Raw genomic sequence first — 21,755 nt, forward strand, 5'->3', positions numbered from 1 at the left:
AGTCTGCTGGTTTGTCCTGGAGTTGTCATTTAGCTATCGGAGTGGGGCGGCATGGCTCAGTGGTAGAGTAGTCGTTCCCCAAGTTCGATTTTTCACCCTGGTGACCTTGTCTAAGGCTAGGATCCGACCGGAGAAACCAAGAAACCGTAGAAAAAAAGGTTTGAACATGAAAAAATATTTAAGACTCAGAAATTCGCATTTGAACACTTCATTTTTCATTGAAACTGTTTTCTTTGATTGAAGCAATCCTTTTTGTGTTTGAGCCATATTATGGGTAGGACATTTCTGTCTAAATCATTCAATCCCAATAAAAATTGCTTCAATCAAAAAAACTATTTTTAATCAAAGAAAAAAATAATTTGCAAAAATATATATTTTTTGAATTTTTTAAAAAATTTGAAATACATATATATTTTATATATACAGTATATTTTTTATTGAAGTGTCACTTTTTTTGAAAAGCAAAAAGTTTTATACTCTTTTTTTTTTTTTTTTTTTTTAAAGAGGAAAACGTTTTGAACGCACTTTTATTTTGAAGTGGAAAAAGTTCTGAAGGCACTTTTTTTGGATTGAATCATTTTGACACAAAGATCCAACTTCAGCGCTACTTCCGACATGTTTGAGTGGCAGGTGACTACGCCAATGGCATAAAAGTATTATTGTGGGCACTCCGGTAAGATGCTGATGTCACACCCCCGTACCGGTGCCCTACTCCAGCAGAGTCCGATGGCTGGATGGAGCCCCAGTGGCCATTATTCTTGCTTCATACTTTTATGCCATTGGCGTAGTCACCTGCCACTCAAACATGTCGAAAGTAGCGTTGAAGTTGGATCTTTGTGTCAAAATGATTCAATCGAAAAAAAGTGCCTTCAAAACTTTTTCCACTCCAAAAAAAAAAGTTTGTTTAAAACTTTTTGCTTTTCAAAAAAAAAAAAGGGACACTTCAATAAAAAAATATATATTTCAAATAAAGAAAATATTTTCAAAAAATATATATTTTTAAAAATGATTTTTTTCTTTGATTAAAAAGTTTTTTTGATTGAAGCAACTTTTATTCGGATTGAATGATTTACACACAAATGTCCTACCCATACAATGGCTCAAACACAAAAAAGTTTGCTTCAATCAAAGAAAACAATTTCAATGAAAAATGAAGTGTTCAAATGCGAATTTCTGAGTCTCAAATATTTTTTTTCACATTCAAACCTTTTTTTCTGCGATTGATTTTTTTTTTTTGAAGATATACGAAGATATACGTATATTTTTTTGTCTGATGCAACTTATTTTTTGATTGAATAATAAAGACGCAAATGTCCTAGCCAAAATGTGGTCCAAACACAAAATTACATTACTTCAATCAAAAAAGTTGTTTCAATCAAAAACAACTTGATTTAACCCCCCCCCCCCAAATTTTCAATCAAAGAAAAATAGTTTTCAAATACATTTAGTTTCATATTTATTTTTGCATTCAAACACATTTTTTTTAAATTGAAGTGACTTTTTCTTCGATTGAAAATATATATTTCGATTGAAGCAACTTTTTATTTGATTGAAGCAACTTTTTTTTATTGAATAATAAAGACAAATCTACCTCCATATAGCTGTGCGTTATCGTTAGCACCTACCTTAAACTCTGGTTTTGCGCAGGAGGCGGGCTTTACCACAGTCATAAAAAATATAAAATGAAGAAAAGGATAAGCCTGATAATGCTTGGTTTTCTTTCTGTGCGCCAAATTAGCAATATTTCAGGATTGCTTGCATGGCCGAGTCGGGGCAAACTGACACACACATAAGGCTTATGCGTGTGGGTCACGCACGCACGGTGCGTGCATGTGTTCCATCAATCCTAATAAACTTCGAATAAAAGACTAAATGGGGACTTTTAATGTCTGTTATTTGTGTCCTCTTTTTGGAAATCAAAATATGATCACATTGGAATGACGTACTGCCACCATGTGTAGTCATTTTTGTTTTATTCTTCTGCGCACGCGGGTCAGTTTGCTCAACGCGTGACCGACTGCGAATTAGTGCGCATGCGTAATACTTGAACAGGTTCAATGGACAAAGGCTGTCTGAACGAGCACACCAAAAAAAAACAGATATGACAAAAAATCGGAATTGTGGCATTGAGACTTGCAGTATGAACCTAGCCTAAGTAACCTTGAGCAAGATACTGAACCCTATGTTGCTCCTGGTGCTGCATCATCAGTAGGTGAATGAAGATATTGTGTCAAAGCACTCTGATTGCCTTACAGGTGGAAAGGTGCGATACAATACCATAGCATTTCAGTTTTTCCACCTGGAGTGTTATATTTGAATCCAAATGTACCTGGAAAGCTGGCATGTAAAACAATGAACCCCCAACGCCAGGTTTGCTTAGAAATTTGAGTGTTGTCTCAACTGTAACACACACAGGAAAACCGCCTCTATCCTTACTCTTTGACGTGTTTGCGACAGGGTACTGAGTTCCTCATGCAGGTCCCAGTGAGGATGTCTACGTTGTCCACAATGACAAAGGGTTTCTCTTCCAGGGTGACAATGGACAGGTGGTTCTCATCTGCATCCTCGTCACCATGTGAGTTGTAGCGCGGCCACACGGGAAACATCAATGACAGTGTGCCGTTCTCCCAACGACCCATCTAAAAAGAGAAACAGCAAGTTAAACCCCCAAATCCTCCAAATATAGCTTAATCTGCTTTGTACCTTCTCCCATGTCCTCTCGCTGTTCAAGACGATGACCACCAGCTTGGGGTTAGCCTGATAACCATCAGGAGTGAAGGACAAATCTCTGCCATCATTCCACACGTGCATCATGTGTCTGCAGGGAAAACCAGACCATCAAACCTGAACATTTTCAGTAACGGCTGCCGAAATGGTTGATTGCCAACAAGCATGCACCGCTTTTAACAAAGCCCAATTTGAACACTACCTTGTGACAAATGTTACCTTAATAGGCTGTTGAGAAACCCCTACCAAAACACACACAAAAATTGAGTTTGGTGTTGTGAGTAGTCCAAAATTACAACAAAACTTAGGACTGCCTATTTAGGTACCAAGGTATAAGGCCTGGATGAACAGCATTATCTGTTGGTTGACAACATATTAAATCCACAATGACGTTATTGCTTCAGACGTACTATATAGCAACAAAAACAACAGTGATAGTCAGATTATACTTGAAAATGTGACACTCGCTGAAACTATACCGTATTGGCCCGAATATAAGACGGTGTTTTTTGCATTGAAATAAGACTTAAAATGTGGGTGTCGTCTTATATTCGCGGTCTAGACATTATACCCATTCACAATGCTAGATGGCGCCAGATATCATTGAAGCGATGTTCTGCCATGACAGATCTCACCTACTCTCAAGTTTAACCAGTTTGCATTATTTTATTGCAATGTTTTTCCTTATTCAGATTTGTTTCAAGACTACAGTTACAGTTAGACTTCACTTTGATGGTTAATGCAGTTATTGCAATGTTGTTGTTTTATCACAATAGATTGGTTTACTTTAGGGCTGTCAAACGATTAAAAATTTTAATCGAGTTAATCAAAGCTTAAAAATTAATTAATCGTAATTAATCGCAATTCAAACCATATATAAGATATGCCATATTTTTCTGTAAATTATTGTTGGAATGGAAAGATGAGACACAAGACGGATATATACATTCAACATACTGTACATAAGTACTGTATTTGTTTATTATAAAAATAAACCAACAAGATGGCATTAACATTATTAACATTCTGTTCCATGGATCCATGGATAGAAAGACTTGTACTTCTTAAAAGATAAATGTTAGTATAAGTTATAGAAATTTTATATCAACCCCTCTTAATGTTTTCGTTTTAATAAAATTTATAAAATTTTCAATCAAAAAATAAGCTAGTAACTCGCCATTGTTGATGTCAATAATTACACCGTGCTCATGGTGCTGAAACCCATATAATCAGTCGCACCCAAGCGCCAGCAGAGGGAGACAAAACATCAAAAAACACAAGTAACAAGTGCACATGACACTGGGCTGTCATTCTAATCTGTTTGAGCGGGACATATGCGTTAAATGCGTCAACGTTTTTAAAGTGATTATTAAAAAAAAATTAATTACCGCCCGTTAACGTGATAATTTTGACAGCCATTTCAAAAACCAGAAGCCATTCATTTACAAATGTGATTGCACTTTAGTTTACATATTTAAATGTTCAGATATTAAGATTTGAATGAGGCAAAATAACATGATTTTCCTCTCAAATATATTGTTATGATCATTTGTTTCAGATGTGCTGCAATTATTTTCTGTATAAAAATTAATTTGGTGTTCAAAAAGTCTTTTTCAAACTTGAGTCTTGAAAAAGAGGGGGTCGTCTTATAATCAGGGCCGTCTTACGTATATTTGGGCCAATACGGTATATGTGCTTCTGCTTGAATGGGCAGCTAAAGCTAAGAAACCAGACGTCAAACTTTTCATAATGACTACCTGTATGGATTTTTTCAGCAACCCGCTTATATGGCATTGTTGTTGGACCTGTGTGTTTCTATGTGTGAACACGTGTGCGTGTGCAAGTTAACTTTGAAATAACAAGTTAAGCGTTCAGTAATCACTGCGGGAGTGAGAGATCCTCTTCAAATCGATGCTGCCCTCACCCACTGTGTGCGTGTGTGTGTGTACATGTGCTCGCTTGTGTGTGCATTCAAGGTGGTGTGTGCGCATGTGTGTGGGAGGGGGACGAGTCAGAGGGCACATATCTGACCCGTCAACACTCTGCATTGATTTCTGAAAGTCGCAGCCGCATTCGCTCTTACTCAAGCCACACACATACACACGCACATGTACATATTTCCTTCACACGGAAATACTAACTGTAGTAGAGATGAACCACCAGTTCATGTTGTTCTAAGTAATTATTGATATATTTCTCAATACAATACAAAATGACACTGGTGGCTTTTTTCAGGAACCCGTTTAGTTAAAATATTAAAATATTGACAAGTTTCCAAGGTACTTCCACATTTTTGCTCGCAACTTCCGTTTTACACTTTCTCCAACCGAAACTACAGTGGAGCTGGAGTGGCATCCCTCATCAAAATCCCTAAAAAAAAAAGACAATTTGGAAATACTGCATCCATCTGCCATCATCACGACATGGGAGGACAACATGTTCATGAAAGCAGATGTGCAACCAAGCTCGTGCCACCACAAAGACCGGGTGTTTATGTAGCCATGTTGCCAGTGGTGTTATAGAAGGTATGTTCTTCCTATCCCTGCATTTTCATGTGTCCGTTGCTGAAAAAATATTATAGCTAAAATCGAAAATGTAACGACTTGTTGTCATAGACATTGTTATTACGACGATGATTGTAATTATGATAATGTTTAGTAGTATTTACTAAAACTACTGTACTGCTGTGGCTGCAACACATGCTGCTAGCCTGTTGCTAATCAGTACGCGTAAGATGGCAAAATTATGCACACGCATAAATGCAAGTGTGACAAGTTGTTTGTTTGTTTGTTTACAGGTGGAAAAAGCTGTTAGGCAAGGGAAGAAAACTTGATGTGCCTCAAAACAACACTTACTGTACGTTGATGGACATATATCGAGACCATGCGCATTCTACGTTGATGATGGAAAGCTGGACTTGTTAATATTTTTCTAATAATTTCATATATTGTGATTTTTTTGGCCTGTTTTGCACATGCACCAATCGTTTTAAATAAAACAAGAAATGAAATCATGTTGTCCAAATGTTTTATTGGGATCAGTATCTGCAATAAAAAAAAATGACATCCTATTTTTGTTTGTATGTACATACCTTGTAGTATGTCCTTGTAACAACAAAATTCGTGTCAGCTCTTCTGCATTCGGCAAGTGTAGTATTATTTGTAATTTCACCTCATTTTGGTCACTCACGTGGCAGGCCATAGACCTCAAAATATATTGACAGAAACATGGGGCTGATTCATAGGGGGCTTATCTCCATCAAAGCTGATAGAGTGAAAACACAGACAAAGAACTTTTTACGTTGAAAATTCTTGTGAATAAATGCTTGAATCCCTAATTTTTTTAATAGATACGAATGTAAAACAGTCTCGATTCTTGGTTTGAAGCAAAAAACAAATGGGCAGTTAGCATTTATTTTACGTACATATGTCGAATGTGATGCTAGTCTTTAAGCCAATGTGGCGCCGCCTCATCACAAAAAAGGGCTTTTAACGATGAAAATTCTTGTGAATTCTTTATAGATATGAACGTAAAACAGACTCGATTCTTGTTTAAAAGCAAAAAACCGGGTAGTTAGCATTTATTTTATGTAAATATGTCGAATGTGATGCTAGTCTTTTAGCCAATGTGGCGCCACCTTCTCACAACAAAGAGCATTTTACAATGAAAATTTTTGTGAATAAATGCTTAAATCCCTGAATTCTTTATGGATTTGGACGTAAAAAAGTCCTGATTTTTGGTTAAAAGCAAAAAACTGGGCAGTAAGCATTAATTTTTCGTGAATATTGCGAAGTAGGACGCCAATGCTGTAGCGACTAATTTCTCCCATTGATTCTCTTCACAACGTTTGAAAATGCATGCATGGTACGAAAAATATTAAAATTACCTTGAATCCTTGAACAAATCACTCCTGAGACAATCCTTCCTGTTTGTATGCGGTACAGCTTTCTTACTTTTTCAACCTAAATCCTGTGTTAGATCGCTGCGTGCGTGTGCTTGAGAATTACTCCTCTTGATGCTAGGTGTGGGCAGGCCCCCTACCTGAAGGCGTGGCGCTGTGTCAGCACCCCGTGTCCTGTCGATATATTATAAAGTCTATGGGATAGCGTATCAATCTACACCTCACGTTAACACAGGCTGCACAGGTTGGTATAATTTGGTCCACGAATGATCAACGAAGTGATAAGAACAAACACACAATATTTTAGGTAGATCTAGAAAATCTAGATCTAGATTTAGGTTATAGCACATCCTTAACTTATTGTATGCAGCTGGTTTCGATTTAAGGCGATGGCGAGGTAGATCCACACTGGCGCATTGGAGCTACTAGCTGGTTGCTGATCAAAACATTCTACTCCCAACCATATCTTTCTTTCCTCAGAAAGATATGGTTGGAAGTGGAATGTTTTGAGACGGGCGTTCGCGATCGGGGGGGGGGGGGGGGGGGGGGGTCATACCTGGTTCTAGGCTTTATTATTTTTTAAGAAGTCGTATTTTTTTATTTTAGAAGGAGTTCATGCACAGCACAGAAATTCTCGGAGTCGCATCTACATCATGCTGAATCCATTTTTGGAGATTCCGTGGGTTCCTATGGTTTGATTTTGCAGTTTTAACTTTGTCAACACACTGCTTACATCAACCACACTTCATGTTGTTCTGTCTAAACCGGAAGTTCGGAGCAGAAATTATCAAAGATGGCGCCGCCCATGTTTCGCTCAGGAAACTTGCCTATGACATAAATGTTTTTGATAGTGTAACAACTTACCTGCTTCACCAAATTTAAGCTTGTTTTGATTATGTTCACTTTCTTCAGCAGCCTTTTTAGGTATCACTACTAATTTCTTGCACTTGCCACACCAAAGTTGAACATGTTTCCCTTGTGTTTTACTTTCTCCAGCAGCCCATTTTTGCAACACTACTAACATACATTAGTATTAACGTTAAATAGCCCTATACGATATTGTTAATTGAAAATATTACATAAGTGACAATTTTACACTAAACTTCCCCTTGCTTCTTTGAACTTTACTTTGTTCAGTCATCTATCAATTTTGTCCTCTGTATCTTCTTGCTATGTTTGTTTCTTATATTCTATTATTAGAGTGTATTTTGTTGCACTGTTGTCTGAGCACTTTCCCCCAAAAGTATTAATAGTCAAAGTCTAATGGGTGTCTGATGTTTTATTCCAGTGTTATGGAACATCTTTTTTCAGGATAAAACTAAAGTGCTTCAAATTTGGAGTCTGCACACTTCAGTGGCTCCATTAAACGTAAAAACCTTTAAAAATGGACGACAGCACTCGACAAAAAAAAGCTGCTGCTGAGCGCAAACACACTTACCTATAACAGTCATTTAGTTGTTTTGACAAATATGCAAATTCAGTGTAATAAGTTAGCAAGATAAACGGGCTGGTGGTGACAGAGACGGGCCCGTTAAAGGAGTAATTTTGGATCAAGCTGTCAGCAACGGCGATATTGGAAATGTGCTTTGATATATTTGCTAGCATGTGCTAATAGGAGAGGCGGCGGGACGATGCAGTCATAACCGAACCCCTCATAAATCAGCAAAGTGACTTTGAGAGACAAGCGACATGACCTTGCACTGCATAAATGGGATGCTAAATAAATTCATAGTCCAAAAAAAAACAACAAACATGAGTAGTAATTCTTAGGCAATACTATCTAGTTCCAACAATTTCTTAAACAGGCTGCTGATTACGTGAAATTTGGTCTGGTAAACATCATATCACTACTTTTAACATTGTTGCGTAGTATGTACTTACTTTAAGTAAGTAAACCTAAAAAAGATGTTGTGGCAAATATCATGTCCCTAACATTGGTATTATCAATGTTGCTGTAGTCAATAGAAATTGTTTTTTATTATGAGTGCTACCTAAATAGAATGTGGGTGTGGCAAGTAAAAATATTGCCACCAAACTTCATAATATTCCTTGCGACTTATGACTGTATTTGGATTTATATAGCAGCCTGATTAGGAAGCATTGTGGTTAAACCTGAGAAAGTGTTGGTTGGTTAAAAATAATAATACAGCTATATTATGATTCCTATGTAGCAAAGGTGGGTTTTAACACGTTACATTTACTCTATTACATTTACTTGAGTAAAGTTTTGAGAAAAAATTACTTCTGAGAGTAGTTTTACTAAGGCATATTTTTTACTTTTACTTGAGCAGATTTGTGAAGAAGAAACACTACTCGTACTCCGCCACATTGGGCTACACTGTGCCTCACATTTTTCCTCTTTATATTACACATTTGATTTTACTTCTTCTTTTTTTGCCAGAGACGCCAACGGTGGCTCAACCAGTTTCACCAATTAGACGTTGCAACAATAATCACGTGACTCCATTCTACCAATCTGACTCAAATTTGGCGTTCTATGATCATACAGGCCTGTTCAATCACATGGCGTCCTTAAAGCACCGAAAAAATTATGTAATTAGGGCTGCAGCTATTGAATATTTTATTAACCGAGTATATACATGAGAAAACAAGACATTTCTTCTAATAATGAACCATTTTCAGTCAATCACTGTCTTTATTTTCGATGTACATTGTTGAAAACAGCCAAAAATTGCATCTCAGATATGACGAGAAAAAAAAAAAGACTAATTCACTGCTTTCGCTCCAAAAACTTCTAGATCTTATATAAAAAATAAAAAAAAATCTTATTTCTTGCCTAAAAATGTCATTTCGCTTGATAGTAGACATCACTTATAAATGGTGCTATACTTGTACAGCACTTTTCCACCTTTCAAGGCGCTTTAGACTACATTGCCATCCACCTACTGGTGACGCAGCACCAGGAGCAATGTGGGGTATCTTGCTCAAGGATACTTAGGCGAGTTAATCAAGGCAGAGAATAGAACCCACAACTTCTGGGGGGCAACTACTTTACCACTGAGCCACGCCATCCCCAGGTTGTAAGTCAGGTGTTTTTCCCACGTGTTTCAATTGAATTTCCATTTGTGTCAAGCTATTTAAGTTCTATTTAAGTTTTAAGTTAGTCTAAACTGATAGGAGAGTTTTTGCAGAGTTGAAAATACATGTACGATACCTGCTGTATTGGAGCATATTAAGGACCAGTGGTACTTGTTTTTTTATCCAGCAATGACTTCTGAGCTAAAATTGCCAGTTAGCTTTATTATGTTTTTATTTCACACCCTCATCACGCTACAGCGCTGTTTTTACAGATTAAAAAAAGCCTGTATGTAAGACACGTTAGCCACGCATCGACAGTAGTCATAATTAATAGAAACCTAGCCCTCCGCAGGGCTAACGTTAAGTGAGCAAGGGACAGTAACGTTAATCTTATTTATTAGTGCTGAGAAGTCTACTGCTTTAAGATGGTGGCTCTTTACTACGCCACCGAGTCTGTCATTTCGCATCTAGGTCTATATACATGTGATATCTATGAGACGATCAGACGCTGCACTGTAGCATCATGCGGGCATAGTTTTTAGCAACGTCGGCATAGTTTGTTGCAGCTATCGGCTGCAGTCAGGTATTATCTCTCTGTTATCTCTCTCCTCTACACACGCCAGTGCGTAGACTGTTGTCCCGCATTAAAAGTAGTCCGGGCAAAATATGATGCTTAGAGCTGGCAAAATTAAACGATTCCTCAAGGCGAATAAAAGTACTCGGATTAGTTTTTAGACTTGAGTTACTCGAGTATTCGTTTCAGCTCTTATAATTATACAAGAATGTGACATAGCCGTCAATATGACTCGAAAGCTCCGATTTTAATCTCTCTCTTAGTTTTTTTTGGCACCGATTGACCACGAGAAACCGGAGGTACGATCCTTTTAGTTTCATAATAGGAAATGTTTTTTCCATTAGAGGGAACTCATGCTTTTTGGACGAATGATGCTAAATTTCTGTAGATTTTTTTCGCTCGTCGGAATGCAATATTTTATTTTTGTTTTTTTTGTTTTTTTCTTTGGCTTAATGTGGTTATGTAATATGCTATAGTACAGTATAATAATAACAGTTCATACAGATAAATTAAAAAAAAAAAAAAATCAAACATCTTAAGCAGTTACTCACAATGTTACTCATTACTTACTTAGTATTCTTTTCACCAAATACTTTTTTACTTGTACTTGAGTAAATTTTTTTGATGACTACTTTTACTTGAGTAATATTATTTTGACATAACGCTACTCTACCCACATCTGCTATGTAGTGACAGGTGCAACCTAAACAGGTTGCTGAAAAAAATATTCATGTTAACACGAAGGAAACGAGGTGAGGTTTGTTCTGTAAAGTATTGAACATTTGTTTTTAATTTAAACTTTTTTTTGTGAATTTCTTTTCAAAGGATTTTTATACCTATAGCTGGCCGTTTAGGCAGAATCTTATTTGGTCCAAAATACACTGTATTCTCTACATTAACATTGCGAGACATGACTACGCAACATAATCTAGCTGTACGATCATTATAGAAAAGTTACGCGTGCATGCACACACACACGCCATATTATTCTTGTGTGTGTATTTCTGTGTGTCCACATGCCAGTGTGCCACCCACCAAGCCAAGAAACAAAGAAAGGAGAACAAAGCCGCCTTAATCGAGACTATGCGTCCAGTCATGCGACGATAACACATACACATGCCAGACAAAATGCCACCTTGTATCTTTCATGTTTATTTTCTTCAGCAGCAGCTTATGTGGCACAAGTAATGACACAAAAACCTGAAGTAAATAGTACTACATCAATGTTAACTACATTGAGGGAAATGCCGTCACACTGTTAGCAACATCAGGTGTTTTCTTTGTGACACCATTTTATATCTCATTTGTTTTATGTTTACGTTCTTCTGCACCCCATTTAACCAACACTTGTAAAGTAGTAGCATGACTTTACTACTGCACCATGTTATTGATAGCAACGTTAACCTAAAATCCTGGGTCCACATACCATATTTTAGGTCATGTAGGCCAAACCTGCTCATCAAATGTTAATATTGTGGCCTACACACTTGACCCATTATGTGACGTTCACCTTTGTGGACACTACATCTAAGTACCTCCAACTTCTTCGTGTAACTACTCCACAATATTGTTGATGTCAACATGCCTAAACACCAAAGGTAAGCTTGTTTCTGTTACAGTATTTTCAATGTCATCGACTACTCATTTGTGCAGTATGATTGACAACCTCTTATCAAACCGCACCTGCGTAAGGCGCTGGGTGGTAGCTTTCCCGGGCTGCGGTCCGACGGAGTACTGTAGCAGCCACCCTGTGCTTCAGGCAGTTCACCCTTCTCCCGAAGCATGGCAGTGGCGGCTGACGAGATGATGCCCACACCATCCCGTACCCGCGTCTCCAGCGGGTATTCCCAGTCATCGTAGGACACCGAAATCATGCCGAGAGGAAACGCCTTGTCAGGTATGGAAAAGATAATGAAGAAAAACAGCATTTGAAATGCATAATCAGCAGTTATTCCCTTCATTGGGATAAAGATCATGTCAATTAGTGTTGTTGTTCATCTTCTTTGGTGTCGCTATGTTGAGTGAAGCTAAGTGACAGCAGCTTATGGTGGTACATCAAGCTGGTATTGATCTTCCCGTTCTCTAGATTCCCTGCCAAAAAAGCTACTAAGTGCATTCACAAAAGTGCTGAGTGTGCACTTGTCATTTTTTTCCCCCAGCAACTGTGGAATTAAAAGCACAGCACAAGTGCACAGTTGGGCTAACACCAAAGTATGAACTCAGGCCTTTTGGTTTTCTTTGGCTGTTTTTGCAACTGAATGCCCTTAAATGCTGAAAACAGTTACTGAGACAGTTTTAATGTGCCACAGGGGAGTTTAGCCTACTCGCCGATTGCCTGTCTATTTACTTTTTGCATGTCTGTGTATGCTATTTAGCTTTAAAGAGCGTTGCAAGCTGATTGCAACATCATTGCAACTTTTTCTACCAATTGGACACCATACGGAGAGGGGATACACCTAATAACTGACAGGAAAGTAAGATGGTAGACGGAACAGTTTTGGGTCTCGAGGCCACGAGCTGATTAAAAGCCACCTGTGCTTCAGGACCTAGAGCAATTCCCCAGCCTACTTGAACTGTCCCAAACCCTCACTCACCCACCATGCACCAGCACCTCCCCCTTCCTCACCTGGCTAAGAGCATAGAGGGACAGCTGCAATTAGGGATGGGAATCGAGAAAACCGGTTCTGCGCACTTTAATTCCATGGAATCATTTGGCAGTTTATTTAACAATTCTCTCATAGATTCCAAGCTACACGAATTACGTAACATAATTTACACATGTTACACACGCACAATTCAGCAAGTAAGACTACGTGATTGTTCATTCCATTCACCAAGTATACTCTGGAGAGCCGCCACCGAGTGATTAAGTAGTAAATTTCACAGGCCACGTCATTATTCATGAGACTACTTAAAGAAATAGTGATTTTCCCCAAAAGTCTATCGTATTCCTCGTTGAATACTCTACGAGAAAAATATAACATATATGGATCTAAAATAATCCTAAATGATTTTATTAGCAATTTTAATACTCATTTTGGTCGGTAGTCCACCAACCAGCGTTTTTTTCGGAATAATTTGAATTTGGTGGGTCGTGGGGCCAATCTGACTACTGATTTCACACAAAAGTACAGTATATACTTCCGCATCTGATGGTGGTATTTTTGTGTTGCTACGGCTAACGGAATTGGATGTTCCAAATTACTTCCCGAAATGCAACTGACGACTACAGCCAATCAGCGTATTTTCGCCCGTAATTCGAGATAGCATGGTCCCATTGGTCCCAAACGACGTTTATTTTACTCAGTATCAAAAGGCCTTTCCATAGAGTACCCCAACTATGTCTAGGAAGTTAACAAATCCAAGTTAACGGAGGATTGTGCTAAAATTCCTCTTATGTTGTATGAGATCCAACCACCCTTATGTAATTATACCAACCTAATTATAAACTTGTTAATATTTGGGACAACAGAAGAGATACTGTGCCCCTGCTGTATGGACTTTCTATGAGTGCAGGCTTTCTACACCCCATCTGAGAGGGTGTTCTCCACTGCTGGAGACACCATAAGTCCAGAAAGATCACGTATCATACCTGAAAAAGCAGACATGCTTATTTTTCTGCAAAAGAATTGTTAATTTTGCACATTTGCAATACGCACTATTCTGTTGTATTTGACAGTACACTGTATTTGTCTTTTTTTTTATTATTATTATTTTTGAGTGCTATCAGCTCATATGTCCTATTAAAAAGGAGGAATTTTTCGTTCTATTAGAAAAATGTTTCAGTAAAATGCTACACATTCTTGTCTATTTGCCACAGTTAACATCGAGGCTTTGGGCCTCTTTTGACCTCTTTGTGAGTTTGTAAGGTTGTGACTTCTGATCAAACAAACTAGTTGCCAATCAAAATGTTTGTTCTTCTTTTTTCCCCAAATTAGAATCGATAAGAGAATCGATAAAGAATTGAATGGTTAAGCAATATTGATAATGGAATCGTAATCGTAAAAATCCTATCAATTCCCATCCCTACCTGCAACCCCAACGTCCAGTACAGGAGTGTCTCCCACCTGGGATTATGCCAGCCACCTCCCCCCAACACATATAGAAACACGCAAAAAAAAAAAAATGAAAATCATGAATACTGTATCTGTACCTCTGGGGTAAAGTCAGGGTTTCCCGTTGTGAGACTGGACACGATCCAAATGTAACCAGCTCCGATCAGGCCCAGTGAGCGCGCTTCCTCCAGAATATAGCTGTTAAGGGAGTCACAGTCTGGGTCATAAAGATTTTGAGCGGTATTGTTTTTTCTTTATAAAACGGTTCTTTACACAGCTTCGTCCTTGGAGCAGTACAGGAGAATGACAGGACTCTGGATTCTCTTGAGAGCGATATGAGACTTGGAGTTGGGGTCTCCGTCCACCGCATCTAGAGTCACCACACTCTGGAGGTCCCAACGTACAAAGCTAAAAGAAGACACCACACAATAAAATCAAAACCTGGACTTGATTGACCAATGCCTGCATGAAGAATGTCCGCTAAAAGATCGCATAAATGCTATTTTTAGACCGTGACGTCGCCATCGTAACCCGGAAGTGGGTCAACATTGACACGCCCTCGCATAAAACCTATTTTATTACTGCTTGTTTTCTGCCGATAATCTTTCAAAAAATAACATGCCGAGTAAACACTGCTGCTATGGAACTTGTAGAAATGACTTTAGAAATTAGGACATATGAAGGATTTTTTTCTTCATATGTTTCCCAAAGCCAATAAAAAGGAAAAAAATGTGAACAATGGAACAACTTGTGCGGACGTCCAACGCCAGCAAGGTGAAGCCATTCACCTTTATATACATTTTTTTGGGGGCCATGGTCCTACAGATGACGGAGAGGGAAGCCATTTTGATATTTTTACTTATTTTTAGCGTGGCGTTTTACCGTGCTGCTTCTGTCTGACAATGAATAACCCGAAAAAAATTAAAATGATCTCTGACTGCCACTGTTGTTACCTTTTCTGTTTAAAAAAACAACAACAACTTTAGTAAGGGGGAATTTAAATAAGTAACTGAATTAAGATTTGTTATTAATGAAAAGAATAAAAGTGTTTGTTGGCTGTCACTGAGTAGCATTTGCGATCGCTACACAAAAATAGCAATGTAAATTACCCCCAAGAACAGTCAGAGACATAAGACAACCAGAGGATATAATATATAAGAAAGACAGGGCATATGGTGGTAAAGGATAGATTGTTGAAACAGGAGAATGTCAGTGACGTAAGACAATACACACAATAAAGATGTCGATAAAGCTACCTCTGGATCAGGTTGGCTCTTTTTCAGCCCTGGACACTCAAGCCATTTCTTTAACTGAACATTTGTATGTTTTTCCACATCTTTACCAGTGAATTTTCGGTCAGAATTGGTAAGTTTAGTTCAGTAAACATCTCATTCGTACACTATTTACATGCACTTAGCATTAGGGACAAAAGTGAGCTTGACCCACCTAGCAACATTTCCTTACGTCATGAATATTAATGAGCAAAATTGACGTGTTGCGTGTGGTAGGCCATTGGAAATGGATCTATCGGTGTCAAATAAATCGTTACAAATAAAAACTGGGATAAAGGTTTGAAAAATGCTTTTGAGTAATGTTCACTCCATGTCAAATAGTTTAATTTTTACGTCGCTTTAAAGATGAGCCACGTGATTATGACTTTCGACTGCAAACCTGCGTCTGGTCATGTGACTATTATTACATCTGATTGGTATACTGTAATGGAGTCATGTGATTATTGTTGCGACTGGTAGAGCTAATGTCGGCATCTCTTGCAAAAATAATGCCACATCTAATTTCTATAGAATAAAGAAGAAAAATGTAACGTAATGTGTAGCCCAAAGTAGTGGTGTAAGAGTAGTGCTTTGTCTTCACGAAGCTACTCAGGTAAAAGTAAAAAGTATGGTGTGCTAAAACTACTCTAAAGAGTACATTTTTTCTCAAAGTCTTACTCAAGAAAATGTAACGGTGTAAATGTAACATGTTACTACCCATCTTTGACTACAGATGCTTACTCATTGAATACATAGAATAGTCAATGTGCTTAATGATTGGCCCGGCAACTGACAGATATTGACATCAAATCCCTATCCAATCAGATGTTCTTCAAGTAATAATCACAGTTTATACACAAACTGCCAATTAAGACAATAATGTGTGTTATTTACGATTGAAATTTCGAGTGACCAATGAAAGCAACTTCAAATCCCCAACAAATAATCAAGTTTCTATTTAATAACAATTTGATATTTGAAATATTGACATAACCAAGCAATGGCTGACATTTTGCTTGATTACCGACCAGTGATTCGCCAAGGGCAGTACCTGTGGTCCACAGTGACCCTGAGGGTGCTGATGAAGTCTTGGTACCCGGGGAATTTTGAAGTGACAATGGAGAAGACGTGCCAGTCGTACTCCTCCATGATGGCCAGCATAAGGAGCGCCTCCTGTTGTAGAGCAGCGCCGAACTGGAAGAATGTTGACTTCTCATCCTTTAGAGAAGAAAAAAACCCAGGAAGAAAACAGTCAGCATTTTTTTTACCCCCTTCTAGCTTATTCTATTTAATTGAGGCAGAGAGTGGGACAAGAGCGGCAAGGATGTAATTAGAAGCATTTTCAATTGTGTAATCACTAAGTACAAGATAAGCGCCAGTGAGAACATAAGTGGAAGGAAAAGGAACACGGCGAGAGAGCTTCAAAGTCTTGTTTCCAGCCGCTAGAAATAATGTAGTGTTTACGGGCAACACAGTACAAGTATAGTGAAGGCATACAAGGTCTTCTGGCTAACTGCCTGTTACACTTTTCACTATAAAAGTCGGACTGAATCATGATCTCAAATATACAATTGTTTGTAGCTTCTCAAAACAAACATAATCCACCCCCAAATATTATTTTGGGGAAAATCACAAATTCTGGACGAAATGATGTACGTGTAGCCTGACCAATGACCATAAAGATTTAACATTTGATGACACCATGTAACACATATTTTGTTCTAAGGGGTATTTCCAAGTTTGTTTCGTCACATTGACATACTGTATAAAAACACTTTTGTTTCCCAAAAAGTTTGGGTTTGTGGTCACAACTTTGAAATTGTATTTTCCACCTTTCTTTACTGTTGTACTTTCCAATGCTTATATATATATTTAAATGTACATTTTCCTCCTTATATTATAACAGGGGTCTGCAAGTCCGCAGAATTGCAGACCCCTGTTTTATAGAGCTAGTTTGACTTGAAGAAAAGACACTTAACAAATATTTTCTGCATAACTGGGATGTAAAATCAGAAATTTTGCATATAGCCTATAATTATAGCAAAACCAAACATTTACCTTTTAGTGGCACTTTTTCATTTAGTTTGGACACAAGCAACACAAATAAAATGATTACAAGCCAGGAACAACATTTTATTTGGTTTCTGTAACATGCAGTTATTGACGGAAAGACTGACTTGTGACCGTATGAGTTTAATAATTGAATGTATACCCCTACTGAATATGTGACCCAGCAACGACTGACCCATGACTGCAGAATTAAACACAACTGGCGTGCAGATTGACCAGTTAATTGCAAGTGATATAACCCAACAATTATCAATGTTGCACGTATTGACTGTTTACTGACTGAGGAGTTAACCCTTTAACACCTGGGCCAACTGTGTTCGAATTTGCATGCCTTTGATGTTGCCTTTATATTGCAAAGAAAAAAATGTTCACAATGGCCTGGTTGGATCCCCTTTATCAGGACACAATAACCTTCATGTCCAAACTGTTCTTTTCTTCAATGACCAACATGTTCAAAGATATATTTTGAAGCTTGATAATTGATAATAATAATAGCTTGTTAAGATGAATATTCAATTGAAGAAAAATTTGACTGAATAGTTTTAATATTTGATAATTCAACAAAAACACCAGATATAGGCGACTGTAGTCATTTGCGTTTTTGTTCTTTCTACATACTATGGTCAAAACAGGTGATACATAGTAGACCAACAGTGTAAAAGAGTGAAAAAAAAATATATATATATACACACACACATATATATATATATATATATATATATATCAGGGGGTCAGCCTGCTCCTGCTCAGACCATACGCTGCACTGTACATCAAATTGGTGTGCATGGCTGTCACCCCAGGAGGAAGACTCTTCTGAAGAAGAAGACATGTCAACAAAGCACATGGATTACTGGAACCATGTCCTATGGTCTGATGACACAGAAGAAGAAGACATGTCAACAAAGCACATGGATTACTGGAACCATGTCCTATGGTCTGATGACACAGGCAGGCTTTCTTCTGTACCGTCTTCAGAAGAGGCTTCCTCCTGGGGTGACAGCTATGCACACCAATTTGATGTAGAGTGCCGCGTATGGTCTGAGCACTAACAGGCTGACCCAACTGCGAGTGTGTACTGCATATATAGACATACTGCATATACAGGGTGTTCCAAAATGTTTGACTCCATTTCGTAGGCCAATAATTTTGACAATTATCGTTGGAATGAGGTCAAATTTTTACAGCTTGTGTAGAAACATTTCAAGTTTTTGTGTGTAATGTTTGGCATTTCTATCTTTTCAGGTTAAGAAATGCCGTTCACTTCAAAAGAAAAGGCATTTTGTGTGTTAGAGTATGCTTGGACTCAGTCACAGAAGACAGTGCAGCCTTCTTCACAAACTTTGCAAAGACGGCACCAACTACAAAACAAATTAGGACTTGGCACCAAAAATTTCAAGTTTGAGTTTCGAGTTTGGCACCAGCTCGGATACCGACGTGTGCAGTCACAAGCGGTGCTCATATTGAACATTTATGAAAATTTGTCATAGAACCAACAAATATTTGTACTTTCCTTTGTAAATTTAACCGATAAAACTTATGACCTTCAACATAAAATGTATTTAGATTCATTAAGATCCATCAAGTAGTTTCCAAGATGTGGGCATTTAGAATGGGGTCAACCATTTTGGAAGACCGTGCATATTTTAATAATTTTTTTTTTCAGCACTTCAAATGTACTAATTATGATCATTTTTAAACAGGTTACGTCCCACTGAATTATTTTTAAACAAGAATAAATTGGTAGAAAAATGCTTGGTTTTATTAAACGCTTCATTGAGTATGTCCACTCAAATCTACTCAAACTGCTCACTTACAGACAATGAGTTTCCACAGTAACTATTTAACCAGTTAAACGATGATTGACGCATGTGGTGCTTTGAAATTTGTGTCTCTGGCAAGCTCAAATCCAAGTATCTGTCAATCATCGTTAACTTTAATAAGCAACTCCAGTGCACTGCCTGACGATCAAAGAGCAGGAAGAGGGAGGGAGGAAGGGAGCTTGAGACTGCGATCGGCTTGGGACAGCTCATCTGTATTTTTATTTTTAAATTGAATGAAAATCCGCGATGGACTGAGGGCGCGAAGTTTTAAGTGCGAAGTAGCGAGGGATCACTGTAGTTCTGTTCAATTTTTTTAGGACTGCCACTGAGTTTCCCTTTGAACAGGGTGTCATATCTCACCCGCCGACTCATCCAAAAAAAATCAACGACATATCTGGCCCGTCCTCTTCCTTGAGTTGATTAAATAATATATGAGCTTGCGTTAAATTTAGTTTTCGGTTCATTCCGCGCGTTTGAAAGTCGCTCACTCAATCCAGCCCCCGTCGCTCCCTACCTCGCCATCCTCTCCTTAGTTGGCGCCTAGCTCAGCACTTTATCAAAAATGTTCACATTACGTCTATCCTTCGTGACCCCACAATGGCTCCTAGGATATGTAGTTTTTCGTGGTGCTTTAAGATTTTAAAAGAGGCAAGAAATGATCGATATATGGACACACAGTAGGGAGAGCAAGTATTTGATACACTGTCTGATATACAGTGGATCAAATACTTTTTCTCCCCACTGTAAATGCATGGTCGCAGCATTTCAATGTTTATTTATGAGGGGAATAAAACTATAAAACTCAAATAACATTATCTCCCGTTTAACTTGGTCGATTGACTTCAAGTATAAATGGCCCGTGAACCTCAACTTCCGCACTTTTAAATGAGACCAACCAGTGGCACATGGGTGACATAATTACAAGGCTTCAAAGATGATATGGGTAAATGTGTCGCTGCCGACACGTCCTGTGTTAAAAGCGTTGAACACTCCAACATAGTTTTGTTTTCGGAGACTGCCATTGAAAAGTAAGTGAAGTAACCAATGTTTTCTTGATCCACTCTACAAACCAATGACTGTTGGCCAATAGCATGCACAATGACTGCAAGCAGAATGAGCTAAACTTGAACAAGTCAGTTTTCAATAGTATTGATTAATGTATGTACTGTAAAATCACCGATGAAGCGAAACTGGGGTACCCAACTGATCTGATGCTCTGTTTAATAATTGACATTTCGACAGACCAATGAAGAGCAAACACTGATGTTGCATTCTGTGATTGGCATGTCAACTGACAAGGAATACATTGTCCACTTGTTGGAAAGGTTTCCCAATACTTTAGTCTAACACTGTGCTGCTGCATTGTGCTGAAACCTCACTGATAGTTTGTTGTTTCCCACACAAGTTTGGTTGGGTAAAAGCTGACAAAGCACTTTTCTCTCCAGCTCCCTCCTCAGACTTCCGAATGCTGACTTTGATCACACTCACATCCTCTTGCTTTACTTCACCTTCTCAAAGGTTCAACTCCTCAGGCGGGCATAGATTATCAAAACGGATTACTTCTATTTGGCTTTTTTGGGGATTTTGTTTTTTTATTGTTATCTATGTGATTCCACGTGGGCTTTAGCTTAGTCCATTGTATTCCAAGCACCTGCTGCAGTAAAGACGAGACTGTGGGGAGGGAAATGTGCATCCGCTCATCAAACCCTCCAAGTGTGTACAATAGTACCCACTCACACACACCCTGAGACCATGACACATTTAGCATCAAAGGGTTCACAACAAAATCAGCTGTCAGCGCCTGTCTACCTCTACCTATGTGTGTATATGTGCGGGTGTGCATGTGTGTATGAGTCTGGCATTGTATTCTGTCTCCAAGTGGCATCTAACAAACACACACACACAAAATACACACCGAAAGCCAGCCCTGCAGAGATTTCGACAGCCTCTCGTCACGTACGAGCAGAGAGCGGATGAAATTGTACTTCAAAAAGATCTATGTCACCATATCTGTGTACTTGTGTGCGGGGGTGTGTGCATGTGTGTGTCTGGCTGTAGGTGAGTCTTTGTACTCAATTTTAGAGAAGAAGAATCCCTTTGCGGCAGCAGGCCTTATTGTTACTTGGGTCCTGATAGCAACAGTGCAAACAAGCCCGGAGTTACACACACAAACATACACACCCCTGCACACTTTTAACCTTGAATGCAACACAAGGTCGAGCTTGACAGTCCACCATGAATAGTTAGTCGTCTTCCATATTATGTGTATTTGTTGCAACGATTATAACAGCACCATGT

The 21,755-nt window shown here is 38.3% G+C and overlaps 1 protein-coding gene and 1 long non-coding RNA gene across 2 annotated transcripts in view; one reads left to right on the forward strand and one right to left on the reverse strand.

Annotated features, from left to right (window-relative positions):
- The window catches only part of grin2ab (glutamate receptor, ionotropic, N-methyl D-aspartate 2A, b), a 332,876-nt gene that overhangs the window by 131,777 nt on the left and 179,344 nt on the right, over window positions 1–21,755 (reverse strand). Inside the window, exons 5-10 of the mRNA XM_057843566.1 lie at window positions 16,619–16,785; window positions 14,570–14,704; window positions 14,395–14,494; window positions 11,925–12,130; window positions 2,704–2,818; window positions 2,437–2,639 (exon numbers count right to left, since the gene is read on the reverse strand). Coding sequence (XP_057699549.1) covers window positions 2,437–2,639; window positions 2,704–2,818; window positions 11,925–12,130; window positions 14,395–14,494; window positions 14,570–14,704; window positions 16,619–16,785 — 926 coding nt within the window. The remainder of the gene's footprint in view (window positions 1–2,436; window positions 2,640–2,703; window positions 2,819–11,924; window positions 12,131–14,394; window positions 14,495–14,569; window positions 14,705–16,618; window positions 16,786–21,755) is intronic.
- Window positions 11,355–19,372, forward strand: LOC130920386 (uncharacterized). The gene is made up of 3 exons (XR_009064143.1): window positions 11,355–11,839; window positions 11,934–12,138; window positions 18,880–19,372. It is a non-coding gene; the product is annotated as an uncharacterized LOC130920386 (long non-coding RNA).

This window comes from Corythoichthys intestinalis, chromosome 8 (assembly GCF_030265065.1).
Source record: "Corythoichthys intestinalis isolate RoL2023-P3 chromosome 8, ASM3026506v1, whole genome shotgun sequence".
Classification (NCBI taxonomy): Eukaryota; Metazoa; Chordata; class Actinopteri; order Syngnathiformes; family Syngnathidae; genus Corythoichthys; species Corythoichthys intestinalis.